The 16,454-nt window shown below is 35.4% G+C and overlaps 1 protein-coding gene across 1 annotated transcript in view; it reads left to right on the forward strand.

Annotated features, from left to right (window-relative positions):
- NCAM2 (neural cell adhesion molecule 2) overlaps positions 1 to 16,454 on the forward strand; it is a 268,232-nt gene that overhangs the window by 248,309 nt on the left and 3,469 nt on the right. The window contains exons 16-17 of the mRNA XM_054270307.1: positions 9,252 to 9,456; positions 13,586 to 13,705. Coding sequence (XP_054126282.1) covers positions 9,252 to 9,456; positions 13,586 to 13,705 — 325 coding nt within the window. The remainder of the gene's footprint in view (positions 1 to 9,251; positions 9,457 to 13,585; positions 13,706 to 16,454) is intronic.

Consider the following 16,454-nt stretch of genomic DNA (forward strand, 5'->3'; position numbering starts at 1 on the left):
TCCAAATTGGTGGCACAGAAACTTAAAAAGGGTAATGATTATTCTGTGATATAGCAGTATATCTCTAAGGAACAGTATTTTTAAAATGTTCTGATTTGCAACCTTTAGAGTCTAAGGCTGGCTTCTTTCCTAATCAGATTTTATTTGTTGTCTTTCTTCTTTCCAGAGTTTTGACAAGTTCCTAACATTTACAAATTGTTCACAAATCAAAGTATTTACATAATGCAACTTCAAATGCCATCCTTTTTTTACTGCTGTAGGGTTATTAGAATATAAATCGCTGTCCCTCTAAATAGGAAAAATATTGCCCAGAAATAGACACACATATTGCATACATTAGGGATAAAATATAACTTCTGAATGTTTTTTGAGGTGTACAAAAAATGCTATTACCAAATAACAAAGTAGCATTCGATTTAATTTTTTTGTGATAGGCCAAGCACTGATGCAAAAATATTATATTCATGTGAACATTATTTATTTGAAAGATAAACAGATTGATGATTCAATTATACACATTACCTTTTGACCAGTTCTCAGTCAGTTTTAAGGGTCTTACCATGTACTCACTCTCCATCATGGAAACCTGCATAGGCACCACTCAAATGTGTATGCAAATGTAAAGTTAACTAATTAAGTCTGAAAAAACAGTTGTTGGATTTTTTGGTTTTTGTTTTTTGAAGACATAATGGAGATTTGTATGCAATTTATGATTGTGCTAATAGTTGCCAGTTCTCTAACTGCTGTCCAGTATGTTGATGATTTCTGATTGTTCATTTTTTCAGGAATTTTAGGAGCAAAGGAAAAAAAAGAAAATGTTACTTTTAGGATGCAAGTTGAGTAATATATAGAGAAATGTAGCATCTGAGGTGTATAATGACGTCACTGAAATCTTTCCTATATGTAGGGCTCCTTGATGCTTATCACATTTACTTTATCCATTCATTTTCTTCAGGTATGTAAGGAATGTTCAGTTTTCCATTGCTATATATTTATCAGACATAATGTATAAGTGATGGAAAATCACCTTTTCCCTTTAATGTCAATGACATCTTAATATAAAGCTGATGGCATCAAATACCAGGTGTAGAGCTGAACCAACTTTGCCTGTTTAGAAACAGTAGCTGAATGTAAGCTGTGCACTTGAGTGCTGTGCTAAGTTTAGATATTTTACAACAAAAGCAAGAAACTGAGGTAGAAATCTCCATTTTTGTTCATTTATTATTGGGTCTGAAGTCCCAAGAAGCTGTGGTAGTAATGCTTGTGACCATACTACCATTATGTTATATTCTTATTAACAGTTCTGTATATTTATTTTACACATTTAATATTTTTGTAGCGGCAATTTCCAGCACATATTTTATTTACATAAAATTTTATTTTAATGCATGTATTAAATGTCCATAATAGAAGCAAAGTAAATCTTTCTCAGTGTATGTATCCAACAGAATTACAAATGACAATACATACAATGTACTAAAAACTAATTTTGTGAAAAGTATTGAATACACTGCAGCATCTGTAAGTTTTTGTTTTCAAAAACAGTGTGAAAGGCAAGGAAAAAATCTGGATTTAAAGTAGTTAATTTTAATTTGTGAAACATTGCTTATTTTTATCTTGTTCATAATTCACTACCATTTTGCTGCACTGAGTTTTTCATGCATGCAGCACTTGTTGTCATCTCTGCTTTTTCCCTGAAGAACGTGTGCATGGTGTAACTGTGATGTCCCTCAGCACCTTTCCAAACACAATGTCAAGAAATATATGTAACTTTTTGTGGCTTTCATCTGTTGTTCAAAGTTCATTTTAGTTCATGCAACTTCTGTCTTCATTTTTTGTAATAAAGAAAACTGACTTAAAGCATTACTATCTGTATTTTCTTTATTGCTGATAAATGCTCTTTTTTTCTTGTACTGTCTACATGATGTATTTTGTGTCTGCAGAGACAACTTCTAGCATTGTATCTGCATTTTAGCTGTAGGGTTTTATCCAATAGTGAATATTTTTAAAAACCCAAACTAACAAAATACCAAAAAAACCCCAAAAAAACCAAAACCAAACAAACCAACAAACAAAAAAACCCACCCCACCACAAACATCAAAGTCACTAAAATTAGAATTCATGAATTTTAAGTTTTGCTTAGATTAGGTGGCTGCCATGCTACTCACTAGTGAAGCAAGTATGTGCATTGGCTATATAAATATGCAGCCTGAGTTTGATCCATTCTGATTTAATCTGCCTGATTAAGTTGTATCCCCAAAGGAAGTTTTAATACTGGGAAAAGCTGCCCTACCAAGCAGGACTCTGCTGGAAGTTGCAGTTGTAGCATTCAAACATTTTAAAAGTAAAAACACATGCACCATATAAAGTAAATATAAGTATTTTTAAAGTAAAAACATGCACCATATAATGGCAGCATTTATAATATTAAACTGCTCTTTTTGTAGCTAATGCTATAAAACAATTATATATTTAACATAATATTCGAAGTATTACTTCTTGAAACTGCTGTTCTGCTTGAATTTACATAGGTCTTATAGAAAACGCTGTCTAACTTGAAATATTTTCTCAATTTAAATAAAATCCTGAGATGGTTTGACTCTTTTTCAGATCTCCTGGCTGCAATATTCTACTTAGGGCTGTCATCCACTATAAAGATGCAAAAATTTCCCATGTCTCTGTGGTATATGCACAGCATGGTTTTGAATTCTCCTAAATGAAGCAATTAAAATAATTTATCCTTTTATGTAATAGCAGTACTGAAACCACACATAAGTGTATGTTCTCAATACTCACGTCAATCTTAATTAATCTGCAGAGGTTCTTAGGAACTCCTCCAAGAGACGTGCTCAGTAAATCTGCTGTCAGTTTGAGTGGAGGAAACTGGGGCACAGAAACTTGTTTTCCCAAATCTACTGAAAACCAATACTGGGAGCAGTGCTGATTCTATGAACCCACAGTGCAGCCTTTCCCTCTCAAGGCACGGCAGGACTGGGATCTCTCTGCCTGCATTTTTCTGGGGCTTCCCATGGAAGGAGACAATGCTAAAAAATACCATTTACTATGATGACTGAGTAAATACAAGGAAAAAGCTGCTGTTGCTGTAACTGGATAACTTTTAAGGCATACTAGAAATGCTCCTGAAGTCTGCTTAGGGAGAGTTTGATCATGCAAAGGATCTCTTTTTTTTTTAAACTTTGCTTAAAAAAATAGTAAGTGAAAACACCAGAAAACATTTTCACCACACAGAATCCTTTTTGTAGTAAAGAAAGGATTTTTTGGTATCCTTTCCCTTGTTATCCCTCAATGACCACAGACAAAGTGCTGTTGCCAGAAATACTGAAGCTGCTATTTACATTGCATTTCTTACACTTAGCTATTGCATTTATGTCTATTAAGACACCTTCCTATGAAAAATGTTGTTAAGGGCCATTAGAGGAGATGTGAATTCAAGTCCTACTTACTCAGTATCCTGAGAGACTCTTAATACAAGACATTTTCCTTCAAAATTTAAAGGCAAAAATCCATTTCAGAAAATTTGTTGCCAAGAGAATCTTGCCGTAATGAAGAAAAACTCCTTCACTTAGATAAGCATCAGAAAAGTGCAACCTTTTAGTGGCTCACATCTCTGTAACTGATAGTCCCGGTGGCACCACAGGCTCCCCTGACTCACTGCAGCTCAGACTTCATCTGAGATGGGGACACAATGAAGAGCTGTCACTGATGAGTAGAAGAAAGTTATAGGAAGCCAGTAGTACTGTCCCCTTATTTTCCAAAGTTGTGTGTGAAGTGTATCTGTCAGAGCACATTACTCAGTGCGGCAGCTCAGAGCACACATCCATGTGTTTGTCCACTGCCCTTCAGCAGAATCTGTCCTAGCACAGAGTTGTAGGAAAAACCACTGAGGAAGAAAAAGCATTACAATTAATGTCGATTCTAGCCTTGATAGCATCTTTTTGCATTAAGGAATGGGATAGAAAAGAATGCACCTCACTGTCACATTCTCTTCTGCAACAAACAGTACCCCAGTAAATGTTGCATAGAATCCCAACGATTTCTTGCAAGCTAATATAGCAAGTGTAACACTTTGTTTATTTCATTTGAAGGAAGACATTATGCTTCTGGGCATTTACCTGGCTCAAAAGAAAAGCTTTATTGATATAAATTGCTAAAAACAGGTCATGCAGCTCTGGATGTGGCAAGGTAATGGAGCTTCTTTGGGTAGCAGGGAGGGATCCCTGGTTCTTTACTTCTTTTGGGCATGGACTGCCATGTTACTGTTTTACTGTTGACTTCTAGAAAATTTCATAGAGCTGTTTAATTTTTTGGTACTGCATTATGATTATTTTGGTGCTCCTCAATGGATAAAAAATTTTGAGACCTATATTTTCTGTCTTTTTAGAGATTTTTGAGTAAGTATACACATTTTGTAAGACTTTGAGTCTAGGAAAAGTTCCAGATCAGATATAAAATCAAAGACAATATTCAGAAGCAGTGCAGAAATAACCAACATGGTTGGGCATATTTTTAAGGGTCAATACAAAAGTGTAGTTCAGCTTGATAAAAAAGAACGTTTTTTTCCTGACACGACCTAGTGCAGTATTTCAATTTCACCCTCTAGTAAGACCATAATTTTCAAATTTTTACTTTAGATTTGGAGCAGTTTACTATATCTTCTGACTGCCTTGAAAGAAAGGAAAATCATGTATCATAACTCTACACCGTGTATTTGAAGCAGCCAGGTGTTGCCCTGTAAGCTAGAAAAGTATTTTACAACATTGCTTTTTTTTTTTTCCCATAAAAACTCAAATTACTGTAAAAGGGAGGTTTCAGTAATCATCTATCTTGCATCTTAACTTCAATCCATGCCTTCCAAAGAGGAGGGAAAGGAATAATGCACAAGAAGTTGCTAACATGTTTTTTTCTCCCTGACAAAACTTAATATCACTGAATGTGTGAAAAGCATGTCTGGATGTCACCTTATCCAACCCCCAGATCACATAGAGTGCTTGTTATAAAACTTGCCATTACTATTTTATTGTAGCAGTAATTAAATATATACAATGTGATTCTGTAAGCGCACAGAGAAATTCTGTCACCTCAAAGGACAGAGGTTCATTTAACATCAGTTTGATTATATTCATGTTGCATGTTTTGTTCCTGTGCACAAGCAAAAACTTTATTTTGCCAAGGAAGGTCGGGATGCCCCAACCCTGGAAGTGTTCAAGGCCAGGTTGGATGGGGCTCTGTTTAAATTGGTCTAGAGGGAGGTGCCCATGGCAGGGGAGTTGTAATGAGATGAGCTTTAATGTCCCTTCCAACCCAAACCATTCTCTGATTCTGTACACACATACAGATGGAGATTCTCCCTTTTGACCTGCTTCCCTCGGAGTATCTGGTGCAGAACATTTACAGGAACTTAGTCCAAACTTACATTTGAGAATCCAGAAAATGTATCCCTTCACTTAGTTCTTTTCTCTGGAAAGTTTCATTTTATTTGCCAAAGCTCTTCATTCCTCATTCTCATCAAGTAATGATTCCTGAAAAAATATTCAATTGTCTCATTAGAAATAATACCATAACTTATTCAATAAGAAGAACTTGAATATTGCCAAAACTTTTGATGACATTTGTAGAAACTTGCTTTTGTCTATTTTAGTTTATGTTTTACATTTCTGGAAGTTTTTTAATCCTATTTCCATAAGTATTCATTGATGATCATTTATTTGAAGAAGTGGGTGAAAAAGGCATCTTTAAAATTGTCAGTTTCCTTCATCATCATGTCAAGGTATTACATTACTTATGCCACATTCTTTATGAGAACAACATATCCTTTTCAATGTAGCATATTTTTAAGAAATTACAATAAAACTCATTCAGAACTATGGAACTTATACTTCCCTGGTTTTTTTCTTTTTAACAAGAAGTGTTTTAAAAGGCCCTCTCTAGTTAGATAACTAAGACAGGTATACAATAAACATTTTCAAAAAGTTCCTAAGAACTGATTCTTTCACATTAACATTGAATTTTTATGCTTTGAAGTGGTTTTGTTCAACTAGGAAAATAAAAAATTATATAATGCTCAAATACTTTGTTATTTTAGAGCACAAAGTAGAACTATTATTTTGAGTTTGTTTGGTACATACTGGGAAGCTGTAAAAACACGAAATATTTAAAATAGCTTCTCTAATACAACTATAATAAAAACATAATAATTTAATTTTATTTAAGGCAACACTTTCTTTGATAACAGCATTGCTTGTCAAAGTTGATGGGAATGCTGTTTGTAGTATGACATTATTATTCCATCCTGTCACAGAATTAGAATTTCTGTTGATGTTATAACTTATAAAGAAAAAATTCACATTGTTTTGAAATTACATATATATTAGGATATGACTTTTGAAACCAGTGAGGAGAGGCCTTAATCTGCTTTAAAAATTATTTGGATTAGTTTTGCAGCTGATTTTGGTGGAAGCTGATAGGCAAGTACAAAATCAAAGCAATTCAAGAAAGAAAGGAATTAAGCCACAGATAAACTTCTAAAAAATTAGTTTTGTATGTTTTCATTAAGATTAAAGATAAACCATAACACGGGTAGATTTAAAGAACAAGGCTGTCTAGTTTCTGTCTGTTTTCAGAAGAAGTACATCAGATCCTCAGACAGGTGAGAAGGCTCATCACAGCCATGCTCCCCACCTCACCTCTGGATTTGGCCATGTTACTCTCACATTTTGGGGCACAGAAAATAAAGGAGAGAAATGTTGGAAAAGTGTTGACAACTTTAATAAATCGGAGTTACAGAAACCTGCAAGAACAAAAGGGTTTCAAGTAGGAAAAAAATTACTTAGGACTGGTGGAGCTGTAGCAAGGATGGGGAATGCTGAATGTAAAGGAAATCATCAGCCAGGAAGAGATGGAGAAATATGCAGCACCCATACAAGGAAAACTAAAAGTGAAAAAACAGTGTTCCACTATGGCAACAATGGCAAAACAAAGGAGCAATATTGTGACTGTAAACATTCCCTTCGCTCTCCTGTGAAGATACCTTGTTGTCATTTCTGCCTCTGGATCACCTCTAGAATGAGAACCTTGACATTTCACAATGTTCCAAGGACACTGAAAGTGCTGTTCACAGCAGTGGAAAAAATATCTCTTCATAGTAAAAACTTTTTAACCCTTTATTAAGAAAAAAACCCCCATAAAACTAAACCAGTAAAATGCCCCTGAATTTCTTTCAACGTTTGGATTAAATCACGCTAATTTTTCTCCTTCACATTCTAGTTGATGGTTGAGAAGACCTCGCTGTATGAGGTCTCTAAAGCTGACTATAAAATTTACTGGTATTATAGCAATTGAAATATATGAGCTTTTTAATAAACTGGAAATAAATATCTACTTGTATATTTCTGACAATTCATACTGGCAAAAAAATTACTGAAGGTTACAAAGGGATTCACCAAATATGTGGGTGGATATAGGAATAAAATAAGTTTTGAAAGATGTATCAGAAAGTATAATATTTAAATAGGAATGCTGTTGTTTAAAAAATAAAAAATAATTTAAAACATCAAGTTTTGGCATTGCTGATGGGGCAGTGCATAAATGATAAATCATTTCATTGATGCACCATTATTTTTATAATTTGTGTAGTGGTTTTAAAGTCTTTCTGAGCAAAGGAAAATAACTTTGAAATAATATGCCTGTTTTTCTGCTTATCCATCCACGGAAATATATACATTGAATTCTAGCTTGTTGTATAATAACATTGTGAAGATCATTTCTATAATAAAACAACCCATACAACAGACAATGAAGTCAATTGCTTAAGAAGTAAAATCCACCCCTTCTTTTGAAAAAAAGGTTTTATTTTTCCATTTTAGAGTTCTAAGCAAAGACTAGACAAAGAATAAATATTCGTTGATTTAAGAAAACTTTGAAATTACATTTGAAGTGGTAAAGATTTTATTATTAAAATTGTTTAGGCGAAAATATGAAAATCTGTGCTTAATCTGAAAACAATCTATAGTGTATAGGGGAGTAGGAAGAGAAAGAGGAGGATGATGATATTAGTAACCCAGTAAAAATATTTTTATTATATTACGTTATGAAATTGTTTGGTGTCTGTTACAACAGGATCCAAGTAATCTCTGCTCAGAATAATCTTGCTCTTATTTTGGCAGCAGGCAGAGCAGCAGATGGAATGTCCCAGTGAGTGGTGCTGGCTTGGGCATCACTCCAGGACATGGGAGGGAAGCAATGCTGGTGTGCATCACCCAGGGGCAAACTCACCCAGTTCCATTCCCCTGGGGTTTGCTGGGCACAGTCTCACACCAGGAAATTGTCACTGTCCAAGAGCTGAGCTGGTTGGGCATCTGCTTGAATTAGCTGGGTGCATGAGCTTTTTTTCCCCTAGACAGTGATCAGATACAAATCCTCTATTCTATAAGCCCCATCTGAGTTCACAGACTCCTGAGAATCAAACTATTTAAAAGGGTTTGTAGCATTGCTGTCATGGGAATATCAACTGAGGCAAAACATTAAAATATTTTTCCTGAGATTTGTAATGAAGTAAAATTAGCTAAACATCAGCTCTCAAAATTCAAACACAGAAAGCAAGATCGGGTGTGGAATGTGTTTATTTTGAAGTGTATGATTGCATTTTCAAGGTACAAGACTAAACAAGATGAGGTCCTGACCCTATAGTCATTTGACAATATGCATATTTTTCCCCATATTAAATTATTTAAGACTAAGAGCGTGCAACTCTTTGCAGATTAAATAACTTATTTTTCACTCTAATTCAGAATATTACAAGCATAAATAATGGTTTGCCAGTCTCTTAAACTTTTCAGTAATTCTGCTTAGCATCACTGCTAATTAATTGTATTTGAAATGCAGAAAAGATAACTTACATCAATGTTCATGTTGAACATTGAAAATATTTTCCTTGGGCTGCTTATTGATACTCCTACTCATGGAATGTTAAGATGTGATATTATTTGATATTAGTTAGTGCCATTTTTTTTTTTAACTTACTGGAATTTTGGCATTTGGAAAATATTATGCTAAAGAAATGAGGTTTTTAGTGATTTTAATCAGGTACTATATATAATAATCAGAACCATTTATTTCCAATAATTTCTGAATGGCTCATTCCTTAACATTCTTTAATCTCCTGACCAACAGCTTAGAAAATTACATTTTAGGACTAGTGTTATTAATATATCTTAATTTTCTTTCCTTGAAGACACTCTTTTTAATGGTCTTGGACTTGGTGCTGTCATTGGCCTGGGAGTGGCAGCCCTTTTGTTAATCCTGGTTGTGACTGATGTTAGCTGCTTCTTTGTACGGCAATGCGGATTGCTCATGTGCATCACCAGGAGAATCTGTGGGAAGAAGAGTGGTTCAAGTGGGAAAAGTAAAGAACTGGAAGAAGGAAAAGCTGCTTACTTGTGAGTATTAATCACGTGGGTTGGAAACATCCTTAAAAGAAAAAGTTGGCTGTCCAACTTACATTAACTTTATGGCCATTTTGTGGTGTCGCAAAGGGAATTAATAAAATGCTTCTACTACTTGGAAAAGTGCTGCTCTGAAGTGTGTAGAGTTGTTTATTGCCTTTAAAAGAAAAGTTGAGACACAAAAAAGAAATATGCTGTAGCTCAGTTTAGGATGACCTCTTTGTCCAGCTCGACACAAAGGAAATCAATTGTAATTCAGTGCTAGTTGGAGACACAGATTTGGTTCATGAGGAGCAGGTAATGGATCATTGTAACTCCATTTCTGCAAATCCATCTTTGAGCTGCTAACACCCAGAAACTCGGCCTATGGCTGTGACAGTGCCAGTAAATCCACGAGTGAAGGACATGGTATTATAGAAAATCCGTGAGGGAGTTTTTCTTCTTAGCTATAGCACTTGATGGAAAGCTTTGATTCTTGTCTGTGGACTTTAGGAATGAAAGATCTTGTCGGTTTTTTTCTTTTAATAGGAGTTCTTAGCTGGATGTAGGTGAAATGGTGGTGGGTGATTGTTCTTTATAGCAACAGTCAATGATTGCTAAACATGAATGGGAAATAATTGATATTGATTCGTACAAATACTCTTTTGTAGTGGCTACTCCATCACACAAATGTGAATGAACTGATCATTGGTGAAAATATGGTGAAAGTATGGTCTCTTAAATTATTAGAGTGGATAGTGAGATTTCTGGCAAAACAGTTCAAGTACTGATTACATAAAATAATCACACTTTAGAGTCGTGACATTTACTGAGTTTTCAATAAGTAAACTAGAAAGAAGATAACATATGGTCCTTCCTTTTAAACATTTCCTTTTCTTACTAGGAAAAAGCCATAATTTTCTCATCCTGTTCATCTGGTAGGCAACTTACACATGCACTGTAATATTTGAGAATGCTGTCTGTGTGTGGGTTAAATAACATTTGCTGGTCCAACTGCTATGTTACTCTCCCAATAAGCAGGCTTTATTGTTCATTATCCTTCAGCTTCCTAGGTCCCATCCCTTTTCAGATGGATGTAAAGCAACACTAGATCTTGCAGCCCTCATTATTCATAGCTGAGCAGGTGTCTCCATTGTCAGTAGTGGAGGTGTAAGTGCCTTTTGGGGATTTAATTCTGGCTATTTGGTTTCAGGCTGTGTCTTTCTTAGGTCACTTGACTACACATCTTGGTTGGGTTCCTCTTGAAAGAGTTGCCATTTCAGAAACAGCTCCACAGGACAAAACCAGTTGTGAGAGGACACAAAAGTATTTATAATGCTTCTTAATAGAATAAATGACATAAACTAGCTATTTCCTAATTCTCCACATCTGACAGTGAGAGGAAGACTAGCAGTGTTTTTTCCATCCTGTGAAGCCAGCCTGTCCAGATTGATAGAATCAAGATGTGAAGCTTCTGGCCCTGGCCCAGCTGTCCTTTCCTATTGAGCACAGCACTTCAGTTTATGCTGAAGTTTCCCATTCAAGGAGTGGCCAACTATAAATTGGTGTACAGACTCTCCTAAATGGGAAGACCTTAGGGAGGTAAAGTTGGAAATGTCACTTGACAGCAGTTTATACCTTGCTATCAACATCTTATTATCAAATGCCATTCCGGGCTGTCCCAAAAAAGCACTGAGCTCGTCTCTTGATATTAATTCTTCTGTTGCACTTCTTCTGCAAGAACAACCATGTTGTTTAATCATATTTCTTTCCTTGTCAGAATGGTCTCCAGTCAGTCAGAGCTTAAAATATTTGGGACAGTTCTTATTTTAGCCTATTCTCTGCATTAATAAACTGTCAGACTAAACTCCCAGGAGAGACCTGAAGAGTCAACATTTAAATATACATAATGGTAACTGATATTGCCTAAAATTCACTGACATTTCTCTGTTTTAAATATGCTAGTTTACATTCTGGATTTTTGGGTGGTTTATGATATGGTTCTTGGTTACATTTTGTAAGCAATATATATATAGAGAGAGTAAATAATAATGTTCTATATATAATGAACAATGATGATATAATCCATGTAACACACAGAAATACTGATGACATAATGGATTTCCTACAAATCACTTCCCCTTCTTTAAAATTTGAAATGCTACAGTTTCTACCTCCTGTAAATATACATGACTACTGGTCACAAGTAGCATCTTTTTTAGTCCTTTTGTCATGCAACACTGTTTTTAAGACTGTAGTTGTATCAACAAAGCAAGAAGAACTCACCAATCCATCCACCAGTCCAACTTAGATCCCTAATATTTCCCAGGTGTGAAGTAGCCATGAAAGTTGATTGCATCATCTACCAAAATAAGCTTTTTATCCATTTGTGTATCTTAAGTGTCAATTGCAGAGATAAATTAGCACATGAAATTTTGGAGGTTTTTTATCAGACATAAATATTTTAGATTTTTACCTATTAATTCTTATTCACACTATTTCTCTATCTGGATTACATTCTTATTAACCTACAAAGATATTCCTTAAGTATACCTTTCAGAGTATGGAAGAGTTTTCTTGATACTTCCTGTAGCAAAATCCTGTTTTATCCATTATCTTGAAGAAGCAGTATGAAAATGTGAGACATTAATTAGAGAAGAATTTAGCCAGGTTTTTTGTGTGGCCTGTAGCTGTCTAACAGCTCCCTACAACATCCCAGTCCAGAAAAAAGATCTCATCTGATCTTTTTGAGAGCAAAACTCTATAAAAGTTAATTATTACTTTAAATAAGTATTGTTAATTCATATGTATTGTTAATACTTTGTGGCAGTGAACAGATATTTCCAGATCTATTTCCAGATCACATCTGTATTTCTGAGAGCAGCCCTGGAGAGAAGGACTTGGGGATTCTGGTTCATGAAAAGCTGGATATGAGCCAAAAATGTGTGCTCACATCCCAGAAATCCAAAGGTGTCCCAGGCTGCATGAAAAGCAGCATGACCAGAAATTCAGGAGAGGTGATTCTGCCCCTCTGCTCTGGTGAGAACTCACCTGGAGTGCTGCATCCAGCTCAGCAGTCCTTGGTAAAGGAAAGACATGGATTTGTTGGATCAAATCCAGAGAAGGGCACAAAGATGATCAGAGGGATGAAGCACTCTCTGTGAGGTCAGGCTGAGATAAAGATTTTTCTGAGACCCTTTGAAAGGGAATTTATGAAAAAAGATGGGAACAGATTTTTTACAAAGACAAGGGATGATGGTATTGAAGTGAAAGTGGGTAGATTTAGACTGGACATGAGGAAAATGTATTTTACAATGAGGATGGTGAAACATTTGAACAGGTTGCCCAGAGACAACCTGTAGATATTCCATTGCTTGAAACACTCAAAATCAGAGTTGAATGAAGCGCTGAAGAACCTGATTTGCCAGCTGCAGGGGCATTGGACTAGATGACCTATAAATGTCCCTTCAAACTCAAACTATTCTATGATTCTTTGTTTACCAACAAAATCATAATGACAGCACTGACTGCTCCATCTCCTTATAATTAATTGTTTAATTAGCACAATATTTGTACATTTACTTACTTGAGAGACTAGCAGTTCCTCAGATGGGGGAAATATGATGTAGAAACAGTTTTTTCTACCAGCCAAAGCAGAAAGGCTTCGATTTTTACCACACAAGGGCTCTTTGCATTAATGGCAGCTGGGGTTGTCACAATCCAGGAGATTAAAGCACACTTTTGTGGTGTGTATACTCACATAACAGCTCTTTAACACTGCCAGAAAAGTTCAAATATAACTAGGCATCAAATCCAATCGTTATTTTACTAGGTTAGGGAAGTTTACATCCATTCCCATGAAGAAGCTGTCACCTTATTATTAGTCATAAACAAAATGCTCTTTTGAGATGCTAATTCATCATGTTTACAGAGTTAGGGAAGTAACCATGGATACAGGAAGCTTTGAAGACTTCAAGGAATTGGGAACACGCTGTTAAATGTGTCTTGGTGGTGTTAGTCACTGATAATTAGTTCTGCCTTTTCTTTGCCAACATTTGAGAGAAAGGATCTTAGTAATTCTTTATGTGCAATGTACGTAGTTAATGTGATGATAAGAGACTAAAACTCTTTTAATAATTTTTAGGAAAGATGGATCAAAAGAGCCAATAGTGGAAATGAGAACAGAGGATGAAAGAATCACCAGCCATGAAGATGGGAGTCCAGTAAATGAGCCAAATGAGACAACTCCCCTCACAGAACCAGAGTAAGTAGCCTGATATTCCCTGGAGTTTCACAGGGACTGATCTTGGCTGTGTGGACAGACTGGACTTCCCACACTCTGAGGGGAGGTACACAGCATCACCAGAGGGGTCTGCTGTGGCAAGGCAGTGTGGCAGTGTAGGGTTTCTTAGATTGGTTTGGTTTTTACAATAATCAATTTAAATCATGGTACTTCACCACCACTGGCTGAGCACAGCAGTACAAGGATTTTTTACTTGGTTGCACCTTGTCTTTACCACCTACCCAGCAATTTTTAACTGCCCTGTGGGAGCAATCTCCTAGCTCTCAGGAGTGACCTTAAACTGACTCCAGTTTGCAGCCATGCTCACAGGCTCTAGCTGCCTTCTAGCCTTGTGCCCAGGGATGAAATTCCTGAAGAAACCTCTAAGTTTTCTTTGCTTTGATCCCAACACTTTCCTCGTTTTGGGAAAATCTCTTATCTCATGACGTCTTCAAGGCATCAAGGTTATGAAGATGATTATGTAGTAAATACAGAAATTCACCTGTTGATAATTTGATGAAATCATAGTTCTTTAAAAGGAGAGAGTGTTGTTTCAAAACAGTCTTTTTATTTCCTGAAAATATGAAGACATTTCATTTTTTTTACCATTATGTAAAACTGTAAGAGTCAGAACCTTTAATTAAAAAAAAGGTCTGCTACCAGCTGCCATTGATATTTTTAGTAAATAGGGAGTTAAGTAGCAGCACATTAAGCCATATAGTTCTTTGAAGAAGCTGTGCACAGAGAGTTTGAACTTGTGTTAATGAAATAATTATGCAATCTGTTGAGTGACTACTGATATGTTTGCTCTTCATATTAGAATTTATAATCAGGGGCACAGTGAAAAGCCCACAGTTATCTAAAGAGTCAGGGGAATGTAGTTGTAAACATTGTACAAGTCCAGCAAGCCTTGGATATGTTAGTGGTTAAAGAACCAGGTCCATGTTGTTCATGATTCAAGACTATTTTTAGCACTAGATCTTGCAAATCAGATGCATCTTGCAGGAAACATGATACCAGGAAAGATCCAGTTCACTTCCTTCTGCTTGTCACAATCATTAGATCAGCTGACAGGAGTGAAATATGAGAAAGTTAAAATAAAAAATATTTTATAATCTTAGGGAAGGGGGAAAGAATCAGTCCCCACTGTCATGACAGAAAAAACCCAAAACAAAACAAATAAAGAACCAACAAAACCTCTGAAAAATTAACTCCCAGGAACAACTGATAAGTATTTGATGGGCATTACGTCCTTGCAAAAATAGGACTGCTAAGAGATAATTATAGTGATGACAGTTTCCTTCTTTGTAATTTCTTCCCTCACAACCAATGGCAAAAGGTGTCAGCAGCCCAAAGCACAGCTGTACAGAAGTCAGCTAAAGATCTGGGACAGCATCACTTGGGAAACTAAAGATGAGAAAAGATGGTGCAAGAGATGGTGAAGGGCCACTGATACCAGGGGAATATGGAAAGACCTTTGACTCAGCCACAGGCCATACCCAATGAAACAGAGGAGTAAAGTAAAGTACAAATGAGACACACAAAGGGAAGATGCAGAAGAGGAGAAATCAGCCTCTCAGTAGGAATAACACAAAAATACTTGGTCAACAGCAGCCAGAAAAACACATGCTGGGCAGGGTGAGGATGACCAGAAGGGATCTTGGAGGGGAGAGCTTAGCTTGCAGGAAAGAAAATTTCAAGGACATTTCAGGCAGAGAGTGAAACAAGGTGGGTTCGTTATGAGTAATTCTGGCTGTCTTAAAGATATACAAGATAAGTCTTGAGGTTAAATTAGATAAAATATTTTAACAATTATCGAATTATGTTGAATAGCAGCAAATTACCCTCAGAACTTCAAATGCAATTTAAGAAGTTGTGGGAACTAATTAGTAAAGAAATTACTTTCTCTTACAACAATATTCTTTATTATATTGCTCAGTATATTATTTGGCAAACTTTTTTTTACCTTATCTCAGATGATCCTTGTCAAAGCCACGTTTGGAATCCACGTATGACAGATTATCTCAAAGCATTTTATATGCAAGTCAACAAGTTTTAATCATGCTGGCAGGAAATCAGTTTAAGCTGTGCATTTCCTATCACACTTTTGTAATATAAATAAAATACCACATACAATGTGGGACAATAATTGTAATGCTAGTCTGACATTAATATGTTTTTAATATTGGTTGAGTTTTTCTTAGTATTAATGCAGTTGGGTGAATTCCAGTATCAAAATGGCTAGGAGTCATTTTTCTATAAAATAAGAAAGTAAATATTGAAGCTAAAGTTTTGTATGGGTATCAGCAGACTGTTGATTTTCAGCCACATGCAGTGCTAGAGAAGTCAACATTATTAATAATTGATAGCTGCCAACATCTGATTAAAGTGAGAAAATTTTTTGTTGTTTTTTGTGGGATTTTTTTCAAAAAATCTTTTTATTATAAAATGAATAAACATTTGAAAGGATTAGTCTGCTCAACTGAAAAATATAAGATTGTTTCTAATAGGTGTCGCTAAAGAAAAATTTGGTGTAGAAAGATTGGTATAATTAAAACACTTGAATTAGTTAATTGAAAGAGGAAAATTATTTAATCTCTTAATAGAGATTAAAAATGTATTTAAAGCAAATGGAAACAAAAATTCCAAAATAAAAATGTTGTCATAGGGAAAAAGAACAATGTCCAATGATAACTTGCATTCATAACTCACACCCTATTAAAAAAAAAAC

This window comes from Melozone crissalis, unplaced genomic scaffold, assembly GCF_028551555.1.
Source record: "Melozone crissalis strain CALT ecotype California unplaced genomic scaffold, PUWL_Pcris_2 ptg000009l_1, whole genome shotgun sequence".
Lineage (NCBI taxonomy): Eukaryota > Metazoa > Chordata > Aves > Passeriformes > Passerellidae > Melozone > Melozone crissalis.